Source organism: Malus sylvestris, chromosome 3 (assembly GCF_916048215.2).
Source record: "Malus sylvestris chromosome 3, drMalSylv7.2, whole genome shotgun sequence".
Taxonomy (NCBI): Eukaryota; Viridiplantae; Streptophyta; class Magnoliopsida; order Rosales; family Rosaceae; genus Malus; species Malus sylvestris.
Genome location: NC_062262.1, coordinates 12,822,497 through 12,845,994, shown reverse-complemented (window position 1 = coordinate 12,845,994; position 23,498 = coordinate 12,822,497). Strand labels below are relative to the sequence as shown.

The window sequence follows — 23,498 nt, the reverse complement described above, 5'->3', positions numbered from 1 at the left end:
AACCGATAATATCGGCGATATTTCGCCGATATTATCGATTTTTTCTTCCTTGGTTGTAAGAACGAAAGTTCAACCTCAAGACCTAATGCGTTCGCATCGGGGTGCCAAACGAAACAACTTCGTCCATAATAGCTCTTACCGTAGGAAAAGAAAAACACTTTGAACGTGATATTTAGAGACAAACCCAACCTTCCTTGTAACAATAGAATAAAGCTAATAAAATTTGATGAAAATAAATCAAATCTGGAATATTCATTGACAACCTGTGAATTTGGTTGAATCGACAAGAAAAGCCAGAAAAAAAAGTAGGGAACTTTAACGAAAAGCACCGATACTGTTCACTTTAATGAAAAACCATATTTTTACACTAAAAAATCAATTTTGATACTATTCACTTTACCCTTTATTTTGTCCTTATCGTTAAAACTCAAAGTTTTTAAGCCATTTTCATTAGTTTTCCTAAAAAAGTATCATCTGTATCTGGAATTAAATTGTTGACAATTTTATGTCTGGTCCTAAATCACTATTTGTTAAAACGATATAATCATGGTTAACTATCACAACTATTCTTCATAGATTCATTGAATCGACAAGAAAAGCCAGAAAAAAAGTGTCATCTGTATCTGGAATCAAATTGTTGACTAGTTTATGAATTGTTCAAACCTTTTCCAGGGTATAATGTTGACTACTACGAAGAAAAGGAAGAAGCATCTTTGGATCATATTCTGCATAAAGCTCTACCTAAAACAATAAACAAATGACACCACAAGAGTTAAACGGCATGCACACCAGCTATAGATACAATTTCACCACTCGGCACAACATCGTTCGAAACCAAATACAATCTCTTGCAGGAATAGTAATAGAACAAACAAACAAAAAAAAAAAAAAAAAAAAACCTTAAGAGATTCCTATATGGAAACTGTCAAAACAATTACATGGTACCAAATACATACTATTTACCAATAGTAAAGACCTGCAGTTTCAGTTTCAATCTTCACTCATAACAAAAACATGAAAACCAGCAATATAAAGGTCTAATCCTAAAAGGGAAAACCAGTTCTTTCTTAAACTTGGAAATACTAAACAATCTTATAATGTCCGATATAATCACCCCGAGTGCATATGGATGTATTAGGATACAACTCATAGTACCCAAATTACATGAGAATGATAGTCTTCTCTACAACGGGAAATGACAAGGCAACTATCATGGTACCTACCATGCATTTAGTTAAATTAGAAAACAAAGCTGTTTAATATAATATCCATCTAAAATCCTAACCCAAAAGCTCCCATATACCAAGTTGATTACATTTGTCTGCCATAAATCAGTTTTGCCATTATCTTGATAAGATACATAGAACATTTAAGAGACATATCAACTGATATCCAGAAAGATTCAACTACGTTTTGCAGGAAGTTGATAGAGTTAAGGCAAAGATCAATTAAGTATAAGTAACTTCATAGCGCATACAATGAGAATTTCAAAGAACAGAAGCCAATATAATTACATGGGCAACTAATTTATTTTAGCTTTCACCTAAGAGTGTTTAGTCTAATGGTCAGGCCCTACGTTTACTACCAATAGGTTTGGGGCTCAACACCTCTCAAGGTACCCACCTAGCAATTGCTAGAGTTTCTTGCTTCCAAAATGTCGTGGGATCAAGTGGGGGGCCTAGTGATTAGTCGGGTCAAAGATCCGGAGACAATATTTTCAAAAAAATAAAAATAAAAAATGACTTTAGCTTTCCACAATACCTGCATATCGTGAAATTCTTTTCCAGAATGAGGATCTGCTTCAAATAGTGGATGCAAGTATGCATGCAAGAAATATCTGGAATCACACTTATCACTTGCATTCAAAAGTTGTTTAACAACTTTAGATGGAGTTATTAAATCCTTGTTTTGGATCAACAAAGGAACTGCAAGCTTGCAATCTAGCATCATTAACTGGACAACCTGAAAACTCAGAGGTGACAACCAAGCACATAAAATTAGCATGGCCAAGCATGATAGTAAAAATAAAACACCCAAAAATTGAAAATTATTCCTCTCTTATTCATCAATTACACACATCCCCAACCCCAAATATAACATTAAGTAGGTAATATTGATGCTTTCTATATTAGAAAGAGAATGACAACCCCATCATTGATATCAGAACCAACGTTTTGGTGAAATTATGAAGGTTACCTCCTTGGGAAAATCACAAAAATACCATTACTAATTTTGGAAACATAGACATTTCTATGGATAGCAGTAAATAGAGAAACTATAAATTCCAATTTACAACATATAAATTGTGAACATATTTACCATACCTTTTCCCGAATAGAATCATATCATACAAATTGTGCTTTTCAATGAAGGAAAATATGTCTGGCTTCAAAAGCTGTAAATCCAAAAAAGAACAAAAGAAATTTCCAGTTAATATCAAAACACAGTAATTGATGCAACAGCTCAATTCCCAAATTACATTAAGAAGATGTTAAATATTATGTAATCAATTCTAACTTTCGCTGTGCTTTGTGAATAAAGGTGTTGCACGTGAATATGCATCAAGAACACCTACATCAGCATATAGTGCAAATGCTTTCTCATATTGCCCATCAATCTCATACAACACTGCTAGTGCCTGGGAAGCGATGTAAAAAAATCAGAATTATCATATATTAAAAACTCATATATTCCAAGTAGATAATTCCTGACTGACCTCCTTATGGGCATTTGTCATGGACGATGTATTAAGCTGAGGTTCTATAGCTGAGATAACAGGCAATGAAGAGTAGATCACGGGTGGCCAAGATTTAACAGTTGACAAAAGCTCCTTATGAAAAGATGGATTTGTAGCGAGAGCTACAAGAGCAACCTTAAAGCACAGAGAAGAAAAGATAAATAAACAAAAGAAAAAGATATCAATCTTTTCTTGGTCGTCAAATAAAAGAGTGTAGAAAAGATTTAGCAGTTCACACTGCAATTAAAAATGTTATCCTCACAAACCTCATAAGCAGTATCACGAAGTCTTGGGTTTTCTGTTGGAACGTATGGGACTAATACGGGAAGCTGACGCAAATGAGCAAAGTGGAAAACCCATCTGTGAAGCACAGTCCGCTCCGAGTTATTTGGACGAATTGCATGCTAGAATTTCCAATTATTTACTGGGAAGACTGTAAAAAATGGGTCACAGAAAATGGTAGTTAATACCTTTCCCATGCCGAAGCAGATCCTCGCAACAATTTAGGACATACAGATGCGGCTTCAGCATATTTTCTTTCCACAATCATATGATCAAGGTATCTAGAACCTGTTAACTACATTGTAATGTTTGGGAATTGAAGAGAGAATCAAAAAGAAAAATGAAGAGAAGAGAGATGAACACAGATAGTTTTAGAGAAAGAGAGAGGGAGAGAGAGAGATTTAGAAAGAGAAATATGCTTTTGTATTAATTGATAGACTGAAGGTTACACAACTGTTTTTATAAGAGAAATTCTAACTACTCTAACCAAATACTAACAAACTTACTAACTGTATTGCTAACTGTATTACTGACTTGTACCCTTATGGTGCATTTATTGCATCGGATTATCTCGGACTAGATTAGCTTCAGGGACTAAACTGGACTGGCTTAGACTAGACTAAACTGGACTTGCTTAGACTAGACTAAACTGGACTGACTTAGGGCTGGTTTGGTATTGCTGTGCTTTGAAAAAAGCTGTTGTGAGAAGAAGCGGCTGTGCTGTGAGAATAAGCGGCTGTGAAAATAAATCAACTGAGTGTTTGGTAAACTTTTTTGTAAAAGTGCTTTTGAAAAAAAAAACAGTCTGATAGTGGGTCTTTTCATTAAAGGAGCACTGTAGCTCCGTGTGCTTTGAAAAAAAACCAGTTTTCCAAAGCTTCAAATAGCAGCTTCAGCTTTTTCCTTTGATTTCAGCTTATTCTCACAGCAGCTTCCAAAACAAGCCTTTTTTTTTCAGTTTACCAAACACCTAAAACCCTCACAGCTTTTTTTCATGGGTGCTTTTTTGTTTAAGCACCTCACTCCCAAACCACCCCTTAGTGAAGTGTTTTGTGTAATGCTGGACTAAAAAGTAGAATAATTAACAAATCCTAATATTATATTATTTAATCTATATATATTAATATTATATTATTAGTATACTCCACTTTTTTTTTTTAATAACAATTCTCCATTTTTCTATTCTCTCCCTCCCCCATCTTTTTTCTCCGTCCAAAGCAACCCAGTCCCCAGATCATCCCAATTGCCATCCAAATGGCCTCCTTATGCCACAACCCGTAGAAGCAGTCTAGTAGAAACATGGCGGCATCTAATTCTTCTCCAGGAGCAGATTGGTGGAGTTATGAGTGAAGGACCAAAATACCCACAACGAATCGAATGAGGAGAGATCGAATTCAAAAGCTGTCTGGCGAAGCGTTACAAGTTCGTTAAATCTGTGTTTGAAAATGGTTTTGGGAGAGCAAGATTGGGAGTCGATGAAGCCGAGGAACGAAGCAGAGAAGTGTTGCCTCTCGACAATGAGCTCGGCGATAAAGCATCTCGGGGATGGGCGAGTCTGAGGTCTCGTGATTGTGGGTTCAGGACGATGAGGGAGAGAGTGATGGTCGTCTGGTGGTGTAAAAGGGAGAGTGGGAACGATATGGTTGTCGTCTTGTGAGACAGAGAGCAGAGAGGGGTCTTAGCTAGTCCCATGGTTTCCGGGGACTCTCGCTAAGATTCTCTAGCGATGTCCTTAGTCTAGGCTAATCCCAGCTAGTCTCATTAATACTAGTCCCGTGAAACAACAAACATATGATTAGACTAATAGTTAATCTAGTCTAGTCCAGTGAGGGCTAGTGAGGGTAAACAAACGCCCCATTAATACTCCCTCTCAATCTCAACTAGGGTATCCCAGTTTGAGATTGCAGTAGAATCTCAAATAGCAAACACTGAAATATGGACAAATGGACCCATTGTAGAGTGTTCTTGTTCCAGTTTGACTTTGGTGTTGCTTTCTGATTGAAAAAGGTTTTGTTGCCCTGAGATTGTAGCAATTTGAGCTTGCTAATCTCCTTTCATCTTATAATAGAAAACAGTTGATTCACCAATTGTAGCTGAAGGAATGAGATGTTCATCGATCACTACCATGATATCACTACAAATGGTTAAGAGCTTTGATTCAACCTTCTGTCTATACTCCTTGAGTTGCTTCACATGAATCTCATTTCCTTTTGCTTCCTCTTTCTGTTCAATTGATGATAGGATACTCCGTGATGCGCGACAAGCACTAACAACATTCTTGTACCCAACAAAGAGCAAGTTTCTCTCTTCAACCATCAATTCAACATCAAGATTTGCGATCTTCTTCATTGCATCAACCATCTCATCGTATCGCTCTGCCTGCTCAGCAAGCTTGGTAAGGTAAGCAAAGTTCTCACGTTCAGTAGTGAGACCCCAACGGACACAACAAAACAAACAACAACCTGATCCTCCAACATACACAACAAACTCTGCAATCTTTTATCCACGTTTTCCACCTCATCTTCCAGCCATGAACTGAAACAAATAGTGCCTAGAAAACCCCAATCCTTCAAGCTTCGAGCTTTCAGCAATGAAGAATTTTACAATCCCCTGCAAATCAAGCCTTTCAACTGCCATCATTCCCTCCCAATTTAGCAACCCATCTGAATTCTCACCAAGCCAAACCAAACCCACAAAGTTCTGCTCAGTGATAACACTTGTTGATAAAATGCACAGATGCTACTTGCTCAAATAAAAATTCAATATTCCCATCCAAAACATCCAATATTTCACTGCCTCTTGCAGGTGCTTCAATCAAAGAACAGCCTCTTATAAAATTGTAATACACCCTTAGGCCGGTTATAACAATTTCTTGCGGGATTACCCTTTGTGGGATTTACCGTCAACAACTAAATTTAACATTGGCTTCGGCCTTTAAAAATAGAAGAAAAAAAATAACAAACTATAGTGTGGCATCGGCCTTAACTATAGTACCACGAGATTGCCCTTTGTGGATTTTACCAAAAAACAACTACTCTTAACAATGGCATCGGCCTTCACAATTTCAACAACAGAAAATCAACATCTATGTAGGATTAACCTTCGTGGGATTTACCTACTCACATTACGGAATTACCCTTCGTGGGATTTACCGTTAACAACTTCTTCTACCCTTCGTGGGTTTTACCTATTCACATCACGGAATTACCCTTCATGGGATTTACCATTAACAACTTCTTCTAACATCATCGTATAACCGGACTTACTGTAGATTCATGCTAACAATTGAGTTGGTTAGACTCGACATTATAGGCTGAGATAAGGGAAAATTACTGTACAAACTCCTCAACATAATTGCAGAAAAAAAGTGAAGCAGAGAGACAAGAATTGGATACTGCAAAACTTCCTGAGTAATTCTACAATGAACACCCTAAAGATATCAGTAGCAATCAAACCCAAGAATCCATACCCATTTCACCAAACATATCAAGATTTGTAGAAAAATCAAACCCAATAGAAGAAACAGAGTAGACCAGAAGGTGCCAACGGGCATGTGATGAAAGTAGCATCCCCTGGAACAAGAATCATTAAGCAGAGCAACAGGGAGTACAATTATGAAGAATTAATCAAGTCACTCACATGCCATCTTCACAGTACAATTCACCTTGTTGAATACCCAAGAAAACTCAAACTGGTAGTGCCATTTTCCATAGTCCAACAATATTCTTGAAATTGGGAGCACACAGAAACATGAATACCCAAATCTTGAACAAATATACTTCCAAACGACAACACAAGTCACAACCAAGTAGTTGAACCGTAATTCTTAACCAGCAACAAAAAAAAACTTGAAAAATCCAGAAAAGATCCATTCTATTTGTTCAAGAATTCAGAGAAAAGGGACTGAAAACATAACCTTCAAATGAAACTTTTGAGCTAGGACTTTCTTCAAACACATGGACTGCAGTAAACAAGAAGCATAGGATTTTGGGGAAACGACACCACATTCTGAGGAAACCCCTAATTCTGACAAAACACCAAATCTAGATGAGATGAAGATATTCCACTGGATCCAAGATGTTGCTTGAAACTCCCACACAGCCAGTATAAGAGAGTCTCTTCTTTCCTCTCGATTTGGATTCAAACGGTCGCACTCTCGCTTTCTCACTTCGCAACCATCGCAAGTCTCAATCAATTTCGAAAATCTCCATCTCCAGTTCTTAAAGCTTGATTCTACAATCTCGAACCATGACTGCAAAGGTTCTTTCGTAGCCCAACAACGTCGTCCCAAATGGCGAACAAAACGGAGCACTGAAAATCAACCCAACAATCGCAGAAAAATCAACCCAAGAACAATCGCGGAAGCACTGAAAATCTAATGGAAATTTGAAGAGAAACTAAACTAGGAAGAAAAAGGAAATGTAAACTACTAAACCACTAGAATCCATGGCATGATCCTGGTGGCTCTAATACCATGTTAACTACATTGCAATGTTTGGGAATTGAAGAGAAAATCAAAAAGAAAGATGAAGTGAAGAGAGATGAACACAGATAGTTTTAGAGAGAGAGGGAGATTTAGAGAGAGAAATATGCTTTTGTATTAATTGATAGAATGAAGGTTACACAACTATTTTTATAAGAGAAATCCTAACTACTCTAACCAAAGACTAACAAACTTACTAATTGTATTGCTAATTGTATTTCTAACTATATTACTGACTTGTACCCTTAATAGAACAAACCTAGAGAAATGAAAGGAAAATTAAACAAATTGTGCAATTAATGTATTCAATTGGGATTTTGGGAGATTTTAATTCTTTTAATGAATCTAGGGGTATTCAATTAGAATTTTAAGATAGTTTATTAAAATTCTTAGAAATCCGGGTGTATTCAATTAGGATTTTAAAGAAGTTTATAACATTACATGTGTATTCAATTAGAATTTGATTTTAAAGAATTTGAGAAAGTTGAGGAATTAGAGGAAATTGGAGAGATTTTGTAGTGTATTTTAAGCATCCACAAATCTCACCTCTTCCCATGAGATTTCGAGAGAATTGAATCAAAATTTTATATGAAATCTCTACAAATCAATTCAACTCCATAAAAATCCATGAATTTATAAATCCATTAAAGACTCTCAAATTCTTAATTGAATACACCCCCTAAATCTACACGAATTGTAACAGTGGAAGTATAAGGGAATAAGCTCATGAATTACATAACAAAGCCAAAAAATCTTACAGAGCTTCTCCGTTGTTTTTCTTTGGTTATATCTATGTTGTTTGTCATTTCCCTTATTGTTAATAATCTCATAAGACCAAGGTGCATAAGCAACTAATTGATCCATATTCATATATGACACAACTCGCTTAAGTGGACTCAACGTCAAAGCTAAGAAAAAGTGGTACACCATAATTTTAGCCAGAAGGCTAAAAATTGAGCAGCTAAGAAACTTGTCAATATGGTGGGTGGGTTTTTTAATGTCGAAGTCAATATGATAGTTGTATCAGCAGGAATATGGCCAGGGACAACCAGAAATATTTTTCTAGTGGACTTTGAACAGTGTTAAGTAAAACTATTAACAAAAATTTTTTTGAGTAAAACTCTTAAAGAAAGAGGAATGCAATAAGGGACACAAACCAGTAATCACATCATGTGGTCACTAGAATTCACTTGTTAAATTGTAATAGACACATAATCTGTTACATAGTCTGGTAAGAAATAGATACTCCAGTATAGTATGACTTAAGGGGGAAAAAACTAACAAAATAAACTATCTTCTCTATATAAATTTGACGTGCTTTTTTTCTCTAATTCCTCACAGCACAATTCACTAACTATGATTTTGTCAAAATCACATCTTGAGGCTGAATGACTAGAAAAAATGTGAGTTGGGGCATAGCTTTCAGACCTATAGTTGAAATGATTAAGTGTTTGGTTGTAATAAAAAGTTTGAAAATGAGTTTCATCAAAATCAGACAAAGCTTGAGTTTGGCAGTGTAATATGTGGCTCCGCTGGCGGTGGAGCTTAGCCTTGGAATGTTTAGCAGTGTAAAAGAATTAAAAGAGGTGGTGACATATAGAGAAATGATTAGTAAAAGGTATTGAAGTGAATATAGAAATGGGCTCATGACAAAGGTTTTGTGGAAGAATGCAAATTAACAGGCTTTAGTTTCAGTTGTGTGTTTCAAATGGTGTAATATATACTAGTCAAGTACTATGCACAAAAAACATGCATAACGTATAAACTGAATACTTTGGGTTTTGGCATGCTCACAATAGGTGGTCTTTTCTAGTCTCATTAACAACCAGCCATGCATACTCAAAGTTACAATTGTGTTTAATGGGTTTATTTTCACTTTCTAAATTTTAATCCAACATTCTCCTTCAATTTCAATGTTTTCTTTGGCAATGGTTTTACCTTCTTTTTTTTCGGTCAATTGGAGATTTCATAATAAAGTCCAAATGAACATTGTACACAAATCACTCAACTGCAAGTTTACAACTGCCCTTTAAAATGGAAGGAGGATACAGAGAGAAAGTAGAGACAACACAATGAGAATTTTTGAGAGAGAGAGAGAGAGAGAAATGCTTTCTTGCTTTCATTAAGTCTCAAATGATCAACTTTACAGTATTTAGAGACTTCTCATTTATTACTCACGAAGAAACTGAGCTGACTACTCAAACAGAAAATAGCTGACTTAACAACCTAAATAGACTTTTAACAACTTCCTTCTTCAATCTGTGAAACTTGGCAATGTTACAATGGTTGATATCTTTACATCCCCTTCAATCTCATGCTTGGAAGAGCCAAGCATGAGATTGGCACAATGTTGATGAACAGTGGTGCAGAAAGATCCTTTACCGGTATGTCTACAAATTGTTCTGCAAAAGATACATGTTGCACATTCAAATCCCCTCTTGTAACCCTTTTTCTGACAATGTGGTAATATATCTCAATGTGTTTTGTTAGAGCATGAGTTAGTGAGTGTAGGATTGTTACACTTGTCACAAGATTAGGAGTTGTGTGTTGGTTAGGTAGTTAAGTTTGTTGTGTATAAATAGTGATGTACATTGCATTACTTGCTGATTAAGTAAAATCATATACAATTTCTTTCTTCTCTCTCTTTCTCTCTCTATCTCTCTCTCTCTCTCTCTCTCTCTCTAAAACTGTTCTTCATAGATCATAAATCTTCCATTGATATTGGTTAACATGGTATCAATCGCCTTTGATGCTTGCACATGATACTTCGATTCGTCTTCTTGCTTCCGCTACCTTCGATTTTGTCTTCGGCTGCCTCTGATTTCTGTTTCTTGATTCTCAAAGATTTCTTCATCTTTGTGTACCCTTATTGTCTAGGGTTTGGCTCGATCTTGTACTGTGATCGATCTTTCTTCTATATCTCTCTGTCATGTGCACTCCAAGTGTTTGTGATTTGTTCTTAGCGAAGTTTTTTCTTGCACAATGATCTGATTCAATTGTTTTCTACAACAATGGTGACTGCTGCTCAACTTACAATTCTTCAATCTCCAATTACGGCCTTCGTTTCCACAATCTTTACATCGGTGAACGTGAAATTAAATGATTCCAACTACTTGAATTGTCATTTTCAGATGCAACTCATGCTGGAAAGCAATGGCATTATGGGATTTGTTGTTGGTTCCAATCCCTGCCCTGTGCCTAATGTCTTTGCTGAATCTGGTTTTGACTCTTCTACTTCTAAGAAATGCGATGAATTGCTAGTATGGAAAATGCATGATAGGGCTGTTATGCAACTTATTACTGCGACTTTATCCTCGGTTACTATGTCTTGTGCGATTGGTAGCAAAACCTCCAAAGAACTTTGGGTTTGTCTTAAAGAACAATTTTCCACTGTGTCAAGAACTAGTATTTTTCCAATGAAGTCTAATTTGTAGAACCTCAGAAAAGGGTCTGATAATGTTAGTCAGTATTTACATAAAATTAAATAGGCTAGGGATTACTTGGCAGCTGCAGGGGTCTATTTTGTTGATGAAGACATTGTAATTCTAGCCTTGAATGGACTCCCTCCTGAGTATAATACCTTCAGATGTGTGGTTAGGGGTAGAGAAAGTGTGATTTCCCTTAAAGAGTTTCGATCACAATTATTGGCTGAAGAAAGCATTGTGGACAATGTTTCTGTTGCTCCTTCATATCTCACTACTATGGCTGCTAACTCTGGACTTACTATGTCTCAAGCACACCACTTCAGTAGTTTAATGGTTCTCATGGTCAATATTCCTATCTTAATGGTGGTTATAAGTCTTTTGATATGAACAAGGGCAAGGAAAAGTTCAATCAAGGTCAGAGGTCATTGAACTCAAGACCGCAGCATTACACACAGACTCATATGTTGCCTACACCAACTCCAGGTGTTCTTGGTCAATTTCCAACTTAATACTATTCTTCTCCATCTCAAGCATCCACCTCTCAAGGCCTCCCTCAAGTATGCGTCACTGACTCTGGTGCCATAAATCATATGACTGCAGATCTGTCTAACTTGTATTTGGCGACTCCTTATCCATCAAATGAAACTATTCAAACAGCAAATGGTGAAGGTTTGTTAGTATCACACATTGGTCAATCTGATATTAACACCAAAGTGAAACCAAAAAACTTGAATTATGTGCTTTATGTTCCAAAATTGTCCCAAAACTTGTTATCAGTGCATCAGATCTGTTTGGATGACAACTGTTGGCTAATTTTCAATACATTTTGCTTTTGTATTCAGGACAAGGCCACAGGGAGAATTCTCTACAAAGGGTTGTATAGTAAAGGACTCTATCTCATTCCTTTTGCATCTTCTCAGTCTACCCTAAAAAATACAACACAACAACCTCAAGCATATCTTGGTTAGCTAGTACTATCTTCTAATTGGCATCATAGACTAGGTCACCCTACAAATAAGATTGTTACATTGATGTTGCATAAGGCTTATATCCAATGTAACCAGGTCTCTTCACCAATCATGTGTCACAGTTGTCTACAAGGCAAGTTTTGTAAACTTCCTTTTCACCACAGTGTCAATAAGTCTGTACAACCTTTTCACACTATACATAGTGACCTTTGGGGTCCTTCTCCTTGTATTTCCATAGAAGGATATGGGTACTATGTGATTTTTGTTGATGAATGTACAAGACACTGTTGGTTGTTTCCATTAATCAATAAAAGTGACTTGTTTTCTATGTTTGTTACATTTTACAATTATGTTCAAACTCAGTTCTCAAGTCATATTCAGATCTTCCAAAGTGATAGGGGGAGTATGTTACCAAACAGTTTCAATCCTTTCTTAAATATAAGGGTATCCTTCATCAAAAATCATGTCCCTATACTCTTGAACAAAATGGGTTGGTTGAGAGAAAACATAGGCACTTATAGAAACCACAATCACTTTATTGCATAATGCTAAGTTACTTTCCTATTTCTGGTCCTATGTTGTCCAAACTGCATCTTACTTGATTAATCGAATACCCATATCAGTTTTACTTGATAAGTCTCCCTTTGAAGTTCTATTTGGAGTTGTTCCACAAATTTCTCATTTGAGAATATTTGGTTGTGCTTGCTATCCCTTGTTAAAACCATATCTCAGTAACAAACTTCAACCCAAACCATTAAATGTGTGTTTTTAGGTTATGCGTCACAGTATAAGGGGTATATTTGTTATGATGTATCTGGGAAAAAAACCTATATTTCTAGGCATGTTGTATTTGATGAACATGATTATCCATTTTCAAACTTATTGCTACATTCCAAGTCCTCCCATACACCTTCTATGATGTCTCAACCTTCATCTCTTTTACCTACTGTCACAAACACTAATGTTGTTGTTCTACCTGTGTCTCATGTCACTTCCACCACTGACACAACTCCTACACTTAGTAATTCAACTGAGTCTTGTTCTCCAACACCACAAATATCACCCATGTCATCCTCATCCTCTCTATTTGTCCCACACTCACCTCTATCCATTACTGGTACATCTGAATCTTCTCCATCAGTCCCTATGGTACCTGAGTCCAATACTGAAGCAATATCACATGTTCATATGCATCAAGGTTCTTCATTTCAACCTGAAATTTTGCAAGTAGTTATGGAGATTCCTCCTATGAATTTGCATCCCATGCAAACCAGAAGCAAAAGTGGAATTGTGAAGAAGAATGCTTTGCTGACTACTTTACAAGAATCTGGTGGTGTTGATTTGTTTTTGGTTGAACCAATTAATTACAAAATTGCATTAAAAGTTCCTGTTTGGATGAAAGCTATGACAGAAAAAGTTGATGCTCTTCATTCTCAGGGAACATGGAGTTTGGTATCATTACCTGCAAATAAGAATTTAGTTGGGTGCAAGTGGATATTTAAGATTAAAAAGCATGCAAATGGCTCTATTGCTAGACATAAAGCTCGATAGTGGCTAAAGGCTTCAGTCAAGAACCAGGTCAAGATTATGGAGAAACCTTTAGTCCTGTTGTCAAGCCAACTACTATTAGGATTGTATTGGCCCTTGTAGCACACTTTGGTTGGAGTTTAAGGCACTTAGATGTCACGAATGCATTTCTACATGGAATTATCCAAGAAGAAGTATATATGGCTCAACCTCTTAGGTTTGTGGATCTCAATCATCCAAATTTGGTCTGCAAACTTCATAAATCTTTATATAGGTTAAAACAAGCCCCCAGAGCTTGGAATGAAAGTTTTACTACATTTCTACCTATACTGGGGTTCAAAAATACATACTCTGATTCTTCCTTATTTGTGAAACAAGTGGATTATGAGATTGTTATCTTATTGTTGTATGTTGATGACATCATTATTACTGGCAGTGCATCCAATGCAATTCATGATGTTATTCACTCTCTCACATTTAAGTTTGAGATCAAAGACTTAGGAGATTTGCATTATTTTCTGGGAATCCAAATTTCCAAAACCAAAACTGGGTTATTTCTGTCTCAGACCAAATATGTTCAGAATTTGTTACTCAAGACATAAATGAATGAGTCCAAATCTTGTGATACTCCCTGTCTACCCTATAACAAATTGCTTAGGGATGATGGACATTCGTATGAAAATCCCACTTTGTACAGAAACATTGTATGGGCATTGCAGTATCTTACTTTCACCAAGCCTGATATTGCATTCTATGTGCATCAGGTCTGCCAGTTTATGCATAATCCAATGGTTGCTCATTTCACAGCTGTGAAGCGCATACTTAAGTACTTAAAGGGAACACTGCACTTGGGAATCAATTATAATAGAGGTGATTTGAATTTAACAACATTTAGTGATAATGATTGGGCAGGAAACCAAATGATCGACGATTTACTACTGGCTTGGTTGTATTTCTTGGACCAAATCATGTGTCTTGGTCTTCTAAGAAACAGCAAATTGTTTCCAGGTCCTCTACTAAGGCAGAATATTATGCTTTGTCCACTTCTTCTGCAGAACTTGATCGGATCAAACAATTACTTGTGTTTCTGCATGTTCTTATCTCTAAAGCTCCATTATTGTTTTGTGACAATCTGTCAGCTATTGCTCTTTCATTTAATCTAGTTCAGCATCAAAAGACAAAGCATATTGAAATCGATGTGCATTTTGTTAGGGATCGAGTGGCAAAACAGCAGCTCTTTGTTCAGTTTGCTTCCTCCAGAAAATAGTTTGCAAATATCTTGACCAAGGGATTGAGTGCTCCTTTATTTCAAACACATTGTAACAATCTCATGCTTAGCTTTCAAAGCAAGAGATTGAGGGGGGATGTTAGAGTATGAGTTAGTGAGTGTAGGATTGTTACACTTGTCACAAGATTAGGAGCTATGTGTTGGTTAGGTAGTTAAGTTTGTTGTGCATAAATAGTGATGTACATTGCATTACTTGCTGATTAAGTAAATCATATACAATTTCTTTCTTCTCTCTCTTTCTCTCTCTCTCTCTCTAAAATTGTTCTTCGTAGATCACAGATCTTCCATTGATATTGGTTAACATGTTTCACTCTTCAATGGAATACTGAATTACAAGAAAATGCAATGGCATAAATATTATCACAATAAAGCATTAATTGAAGTAATTTATATATAAAGGCACATGGAGATCAAAAGAGCTGCCTAATCCAAGCCAATTCAGCTGCAATGGCAAGAACTCTAATACAAAGGAATATGGAGTGGGGGACAACTTATATAGCACGAGTACACTATAACAGTAGCGTTTCATGTTAATAATACAAAAACACGTGAACAAGAAATAACACATATTCTTGTATTATTGACGTGGGATGCTACCGTGACAAGGTAATATGTGCCATTGAAGTTCTAGTGGGGATGCCTGATGCAAGTCCAATATTTTAATGGTGTAAACAATAACAAAAAATTAGGGATTACGTTTGATAGTAGCTATAAAGTTTGTAAATACCCCTATGGTTGCCCTTTTCAAATTCTAACGAATATGGGATACATCCAAAGGAGAAGAAAACACATGTTCTAATATTACATGCAACTAATAATCAATGGGTGGCCTTTGTCTTTGGCAATTAATGGATTTTTCCCTGCAGGACACACAGAAAGTTGTAGCTGGGATTTGTCCTAATCAATTTGTTTTCCGTGGTCTTATTGTTTGAAGGGGTGATTTTCATTATTTGAATGCCAGAAGGTCGACATAGTACTTGGCCAACCATCCTTTGATGATATGCACTTCAGTTTTTCGCTGCTCCACCAACCAGCCTGGATCAGTAGTGTGGTTTGCACGAAGTATATCCAAGCAATGAGATCCTGTAAAATAAATTTTAATTTTGTACATTAATTTAAATAATTTCCGTATGTGTCTATCCTTTTGGTATATCCGTTTCTTGTAATATTTTAAGCTGAATGAATTATATTTAGGTGGGATTATTGCCCTATCAAATTTTTTTTTTCAAATGTAATATATTTGAACAGTTTGTTTGATAATTATTTCAGTTTTTAAGTTTTATTTGACGTCCATGAAAACTGACAAAAACATTTTTCAGATTTTAGTTTTTAGAAACAAGATGAAAACTGGAAACCAATCTTGTAGTTTTTTTTTTTAATACACAAAAAAAAATGGATTGAATTTGAAATTACTTTTTATTTTCCTGAAAGTTAAAAACTGAAATTAGTTACCGAACAAGTTTTCAAAAGACCCCAAAATATAACATTTTGTTTTTGGTTTTTGGTTTTTGGTTTGACCCTTCTGAAAATATTGAATTTGACATATACCATTCTTTGCATGGACGGCAACAACAGTGCGTGATATGTCCTCCAACACCCTGTGTAATGAGAGTTAAAAACAACGGTTAACTTTGTCAAGTACATCATGCATGAGTTGGTTTGTCAAAGCAATGTTCCTTTAATTTATTTGTGTTTATATAGTAATTTTCATGCTTACCCGCCACTACTGTATGGGTCTCTTAGCCCATTGGAGAAAATGATGTTACTAGCAAACCTGTGGAGAGCTAGTTTTATATCCTGTGTTTGGTATAATTTTTGTTAGCATCAGCAGCAACATATTAAAGTGAATTAAAATATATGAAGAAAAATACTGATGTTAAAATGTTGAATATAATTATAAAGAGGACACTTACATGGCCTCCGAAGTACGTAGTGACCCAACGTGGTCGAGGAGGGACTCCATACTTTGCCTTGCAGGATTTGATGTAGGCTTCCAGATCGAACAGCTCAGGTTGAAACATGGTGCCGTTGCTGATGCTTATGGGTATCACCATGTCACTACACGTCTAAGTACAATGCAGAAAGTCATGAGTCACATATAGAACCTTAAAGCTAGAAGGCCCCATTTTATTGTCCAATTTTTGTAGCCCCATAAACCCATCTGTCTGTGTGCGAGGGAGTAAACTTTCCCACTAAAAGATATATTTATCATTGTTGATATTGGCATTGACATTGACATTGGTATTGATATTAGTTTTGACATTGATGTTTGTATTATGATGGTTTTTTTTTTTTTTTAATACAACAACGTATTTACACTATAATTGTAGAGAATTTGGGTCAAAAGCTACACAATGAGCTCACCTAGTAACTTGATATTGACACATCATTTATCTAATTCGAATCTAAGTTCTCAGGAATATTAAGATCGTTATTAACATTAGCTTTGCCCCTTGAGAATCCATATTCATTTATGCAATTTTTTTTTTTTAATATATGCGGCCGTCTTATTTCTTTTCCGTCACTAGCGAGAATAAAATCAGACTTAATTTGCAGTCAATTTCTCTTTCTTTCTCTGCATTGGGTTGTTAACAACTTTCAATTATATAAATATTTGGCTCAAGTACTAAGTAAACACTAAACAAGAAAAACACAGTCAGTGTATAGCATATGTAAGACAATATTAGTATAACAATTAAGTTATTTGTATTCAACCATTAAATCAAGTTTTCTTGAATAATTTTAGAAGGAAACTGGACATCTCCGATCTTTCCTATACATAATATAGTACGGCACATAATTTCTTCCATGATTTATTGAATTTCTACTTATTGTAAAATTATCAAGTTCTTTATATTGGATTATATCATAGGTAAAGAAACACTTTGTAGTTCTTTTTCGGGAAACACTTCCAAGTTCATATTTTCTTAAAGCACTTATTAAGTGTTTGTTTTTTCAAGAAGCACTTTCAAGTGTTTTCCAAAACGCACATGAATTTCTAATATAAATATCTACACGTTCTTACAGATGCAATCACAAACAAACTCGAAGTGCAATAGATTAGTTATACATGGTGTCAACATAAATGTGACTTAATGAAAAATAAATGTGACTTTATGAAAATTGGAATTATGTAATATGCAAATGCAACACACAAAAGAAAAGGCAGTATGATCCACATGAATTTGTGTTTCTTCAAGTCGACTCTTTGAATGATGATTACTCAACCTTGGCAAATTATTTGGTAAGCAACCTAGCTAGCATGCACGCATGTCAATGCATGTGACCACATGAAAGCCATCTGATTTTTGTCCAAGTGGTGGTGGACTACTCTTTTGAACAAATCAGCGTAAAATATTTAACTATTCTTTGGAACAAATCAGTATGGAGAATATATATATTATGTATATATTATCCTCCAAAAACATGTACATGTGTTTAGGTGGGCTTTGCACAGAGTTGCGCATGCGCGGAGTAGGGGTATGTGCGACGAGAGGATGAAGGATTCAAAGTCTACGCCTAAATTAAATTTGAATATTCGAACTTGAGACATTTTTTTAATTTTAAAAAGAACCATAAACTTAATTAAGTCAAAGGTCAATATACGAAACTATTTTTGAAACATAGTACTGTAGTGGTATTAGACTTCGCAATGCTAAAAAGATCCTTCCAAGAGGTTTTAGATTCAAATGCTCTCCACCTTAATTAAAGAAAATCTAGTTGATGGTTAAATGTTTATCCTTAATACTAATAACCTAGTAGATGGGTTGTTGGGTTTCTACCTATGCATATCAGGTTCGAAACTCTTCCATCCCATAAATTATTGTAGTAGTCTCTAAGGTCATCTCCAACCGAAGGGTCCATAGGGCCAGAGGGCCGAAAATAGTCTAAAAACCGTCTCCAATCGAGGGCTAGGCCAAAGGGCTCGTGGGCCCCACGAAATTTGAAAGGGCCAAAGGGCTGGCCAGAAATTCCAGCAATCATGTCAGATATAACCGACATGAATATATTTAATATAAATTTATTCTTGTCGGTTATATCTGACAGGAATGCTTAAACAAAAAGTTGAATCCAACGGCTAGCTGACAACAATTACCGTTGGATTCAATTTTTTTTTTTTTTTGGTTTTTTGGGCCATTTTTTTTTTTAATTCTTAAATATTCTAATTTTTTTTTTCCTATAAATACCTAAGCCATTCATTCACCATTCCTCACAAAATTTAATTTGTAGTTTTAAATTTAATATGTAGTTTTAAAATTTAAGTTGTAGTTTTTAAATATAAGTTGCAGTTTTTAAATTTAAGTTGTTGTAGTTTTTAAATTTAAATAATAAATTACGTTTGACCCTTTGGCCCTCAGTTGGAGATAGTTTTTTGTGACAGGGTTAAAACGAGCCATATGGCCCATTGGCCCTCGGTTGGAGATGGAGGCAAATATGACCATGTACTATTCATTAAAATATTAGGCCATCTCCAACCGAATGGTCCAAAGGGTCGAAAATAGCTCGAAAACCATCTTCAACCGAAGGCTAGGCCAGAGGGCTCGTGGAATATGAGAGGGCCCCACGGAATCTGAAAGGGCCAAAGGGCTGGAGGGCTAGCCAAAAAAAAACATTAATCCTGTCAGTTATAACCAATAGGAATGCTTAAAAAGAAATTTGAATCCAACGGCTAGCTGGTGCCAATTACCGTTGGATTCAAATTTTTTTTTTTTTTTCAAATTCTCAAAAATTCTAATTTTTTTCCTATAAATACCTAAACCATTCATTCACCATTCCTTACAAAATTTTCACCATTCATACACCATTTCAATTCTCATATTTTCTTTCCTCTTTCAAAAATCTATCCTTCAATTTTTTCAATAATTTTCAAATGGCCTCGTCTACAATGAAAGGTAGGGCTTGGACTCGAAAAGAAGATGAAGTTCTTTGCAAGGTTTATAGATGGGTGTTGGAAGATAGTGTGAGGGGGAATTGTCAAACAAATGATGGTGTTTGGACTCGTGTGTCCAAAAAATACTTAGAGTTCTATGAAGGCACCACTCCAGTGAATATTCGAAACCACGAGAGTTGTTCTTCAAGATGGAAGAAACATCTTCAGCCAAGTTTGAACAAATGGCATCAAGCATTGTTAGCAGCCGCAAGTAGACATGAAAGAGGCGCTGATTACTATGACGGAGTAAGTATTTTCACAATTTATTTTAAATATTTAATTATATTACATTTAATTTCATAAATTAATTTCCTTTAATTTTTTTTCTAGGTACGCCAAGCGGAAGAATTGTATATAGAGAGCAGCTCGAAACCCTTTCAGTTCCACAATTGTTGGGAAATTTGTAAAGGGTGGGTGTTAGTTGAAGATCCACCACATAGAGCTCATACACCGATGTTCGGAACTGCATCCTCAGCTGCAGATATGGATGAAGATGGATCTCCAACCATTCAACAAACAAGGGTAGAAAATCTGTCTTCGAGTGAAGGTTCCATACCTAGGGCTATAGGACAAAACAAGGCGCAAAGGTTGAAGGAAAAGGGCAAGGCAAATGATAATTACGCCGCTCAACATGAAGTGGCGGCCTCATTGCAATTAATGGCGGAGCAAAATGCCCTTGAGGCGGAAGAAAGGAAAAGTAGGCATGAAGAACGGGCCAAACAAATACAAAAAGAGATGGATGATAAGAATATGGAAAGGAACACTTCGAATTACACTCCAATGAGTAAGGCCTATTTTGATAGGGAAAAAAAAAAAGAAATTATGACCCGGCGGCAGTTGTTTACCTCTAACTATACTTCTACAATGGTGGATGATGAAGATAATGTTGATTATGGATATTAAATTTAAGTTGTTGTAGTTTTTAAATTCAAGTTAATGTTGTTTTCAAATTTTATTTGTAGTTTTTAAATTTAATTAGTCGTTTTTAAATTTAAGTTGTTGTTGGATTTGAATTTAAGTTGTTGTAGTTTTTATTTAAATAATAAATTATGTTTGGTCATTTGGCCCTTGGTTGGAGACGGTTTTTTGTGACATGGCTAAAACAAGTCATATGGCCCTTTGGCCCTAGGTTGGAGACTGGGGCAAATATGGCCATATACTGTTCATTAAAATATTAATATCTTTGAGGACCTGAGGGCTAAAACGAGTCATCTGGCCAACCCTCGGTTGGAGATGGCCTAACTCTCCCCCTCCCCCTAATAATAGTAAATTGTAAAATAAATGCAAAATCGAACAAAAAATTGAAGCTATAAAATTGGTCTTGTAATGCATGCAAGCATTGGTATTACTTATTAAGTTTGTCATAATTAATCAATTATGAGATGGTGACAAGATAACTAAATTAATGTAACTAATTACCTGCCATCCCCACCCTATATCTGTTTCAGATAGGTTTCCGGGTTGATTAACATAGCACGACCTGTTTCCTCTGTATGCAACAAGGCCTGAAAATATTTTGCTGAGAGTGTCATTTCCAGAAGAAGCTCCATCAATTCCTCCACAGACAACGGTAACTGGATATCTTGGTGGACTATCGTACTGAGCTGCCCCAGCATACACTGATTTCAAGTAGTCCTTCAGCTCAGAAGAATTGTTCAACAAACTAAAAAACAATAAAACAATGAATTAATAAGAGATCATTAATCTCGGGAAATTGACTATACATAAGGCTTTTTATAAACGAAACTGCTATTGTACACTCTAAAAATCTCATTTTTTAATTCTTACAAATGTATTTTTCTTTCTAAATATAATAAGTTTAGAGTGTAAAATAAGAATTTTAGAGTGACGGTAAAAATTCCGTTTATAAATCTCAAATGTTGAAATGATCATTAAATAATGACATATCAACAAATCTCAAAAAGTAACCAATCGGCAACTGAGATTTGTATTTATATTGTTTCAGCCAATTTCTCAATAACAATAAAATTTCCTCAGACTTATGTAAATGAAAAAAAGTGCAAATAATTCTTATTGATACAAAGAAATATCAAGCTAGCTAACTAGTCTAGAAATTATGTAAATCCCAACATACAATGTCAAGGTTTCCTACACTAACCTGCAAGTGTGGAACTTCTTGCTAAGAATTGAGAGGCCTCCATCCTTAGAGGCAATTTCATCAATTTCAGACCATGATTTGTTTATTGTTTGGTAGCAAGTCTCACTCGCTTCCTGCACATGCATTCCAAAAAGTTATATAACTCCAATTGATGACATACATTGATGTTAAAACGTCATCAAAGAAAAAGGCTTTACTTGAAAATCCTTGGTCACAATGAAATAATATCCCTTTTCTGGTGGGATAATGTTATCAAAGTAAAGAATTGGAGCCGACGAGGCTAGAGCTCCCACTGCAACATGGGGATATTTGAGCCGAAACCATGAAGCAAGCACTGTATCAAAAATGGAAAATCAAAAGGAAGAATAAAAAACATGGCCAAAAAGTTACTTATCTCTACTAATTAATAAAACACTCATTGTCAACCAAAATGTAATTTCACACAACCAAATTTTGCTGTTTTTTTCTTTCGAAGTCTCACCTACATGTAATCCTAACATATCTCTAATTAAAAAAATAAAAAACTTCTCACTCCCACATTCTTTATCACTCTCTTCGTCTCTCCTTCTATTTCAAAAACAAAAATAAAAAATTTTCTCACACACTTTGTGTGTGCCCATATGCTAGTCTTAATTACTAAAACAATATTCGTGAAGGTGAATCTGCAGTCACTCACTTCCACCGTATGATCCACCGATAACAATCACCGGAGAATCTTCAGCGTGAAGTTGCTTCTTTACATGTATGAGGATCTCTGCATAATCTGCTATTGCCTGGGCTGAATTGAAGTACCCAATAGTGCTTGCATTTTTAAATGCTTCTTCCCTTGATCCGAACGGGATTGATTTCCCATAGTACCGGTGCTGATGAGAAAAATAAAAGTCTCAGACTAAGTAATGCAATAGAACTCACTTGATCAACAGTCCAAATTAATAATAATCTTATAAAGTGTAAATTAATGTCCGGCAAGAAAACTACTTCTTAGTTCTATGTTGCGCCCGGAAATTCTTTTGTACATACCTCAATGAATATCTGGAGAGCTTGGAACTGATTGGCGTTTTCACTGAGAAAGCCGATAATAGCAAGATCGGTGTCAATTGATTCTTCTGCGCCCAAGTAAGCCAATATTGGTGCACTAACATTGGAGCCACCCCAGTACTTGGAGTTGATCAAATATCTTTGTTGAAAAGTAGTGAAGCTATCGCGCCTGAAGTTGAAATGGTCAAGTGTTTGGGTGTAGTAAAATGTTTCAAAATCATTTTGATCAAGTGCAGACAAAGCTTTTGGTTGGTCATTTGCAAAATAATTTCCATGTACAAATGTTCCTCCAGTAGGACTCAGCCTTGGGATTTTCAAGGGTGAACCAGAAACTGAGGTTGTGATAAATAGAGAGATGATTGGTAGAAGGAATAGAAGTAAAGATATAAATGGGTTCATGGCAAGGTTGTAGAAGAGAATAATTTTAGGGTTTCAGTTGTGTATTTTGGAATCTGGTACTAAGTACAGCCATGCATGTATAATACATATGCACAAATATATAATATATATAAATGTACAATAATCAACCGGAGACTTTTGCATTGCATTGACTATTGACTTTAGTGGTGGGGGACAATTGTTTAATGGTAAGGGAACTTAATATTAAAAAAGTTAGATATTATCCACTCTCTTATCTATCGACTTCATAAAAGCACAAAAGAATTGATAACGAACTCAGTCTTTATTGGAAAAGTTTTCAT

General features: G+C 35.6%; 2 protein-coding genes across 2 annotated transcripts; both read right to left on the bottom strand.

Annotated features, from left to right (window-relative positions):
• Nucleotides 1-1,839: 1,839 nt before the first annotated feature.
• On the bottom strand, nt 1,840-3,350 carry LOC126614203 (vacuolar protein sorting-associated protein 41 homolog). Its single transcript, XM_050281792.1, has 6 exons — nt 3,208-3,350; nt 3,004-3,097; nt 2,717-2,872; nt 2,518-2,638; nt 2,325-2,395; nt 1,840-1,962 (listed from the first exon to the last, which is right to left on the bottom strand). The coding sequence occupies exons 1-5, from the start codon at nt 3,285-3,287 to the stop codon at nt 2,364-2,366; spliced, it is 483 nt and encodes a 160-aa protein (XP_050137749.1). The 5' UTR covers nt 3,288-3,350; the 3' UTR covers nt 1,840-1,962; nt 2,325-2,363.
• A 12,035-nt stretch (nt 3,351-15,385) lies between these two features.
• Nucleotides 15,386-23,260, bottom strand: LOC126614198 (uncharacterized). Its single transcript, XM_050281785.1, has 9 exons — nt 22,780-23,260; nt 22,436-22,622; nt 21,957-22,093; nt 21,760-21,872; nt 21,060-21,303; nt 16,624-16,776; nt 16,428-16,507; nt 16,259-16,308; nt 15,386-15,793 (listed from the first exon to the last, which is right to left on the bottom strand). The coding sequence occupies exons 1-9, from the start codon at nt 23,194-23,196 to the stop codon at nt 15,657-15,659; spliced, it is 1,518 nt and encodes a 505-aa protein (XP_050137742.1). The 5' UTR covers nt 23,197-23,260; the 3' UTR covers nt 15,386-15,656.
• Nucleotides 23,261-23,498: the final 238 nt, after the last annotated feature.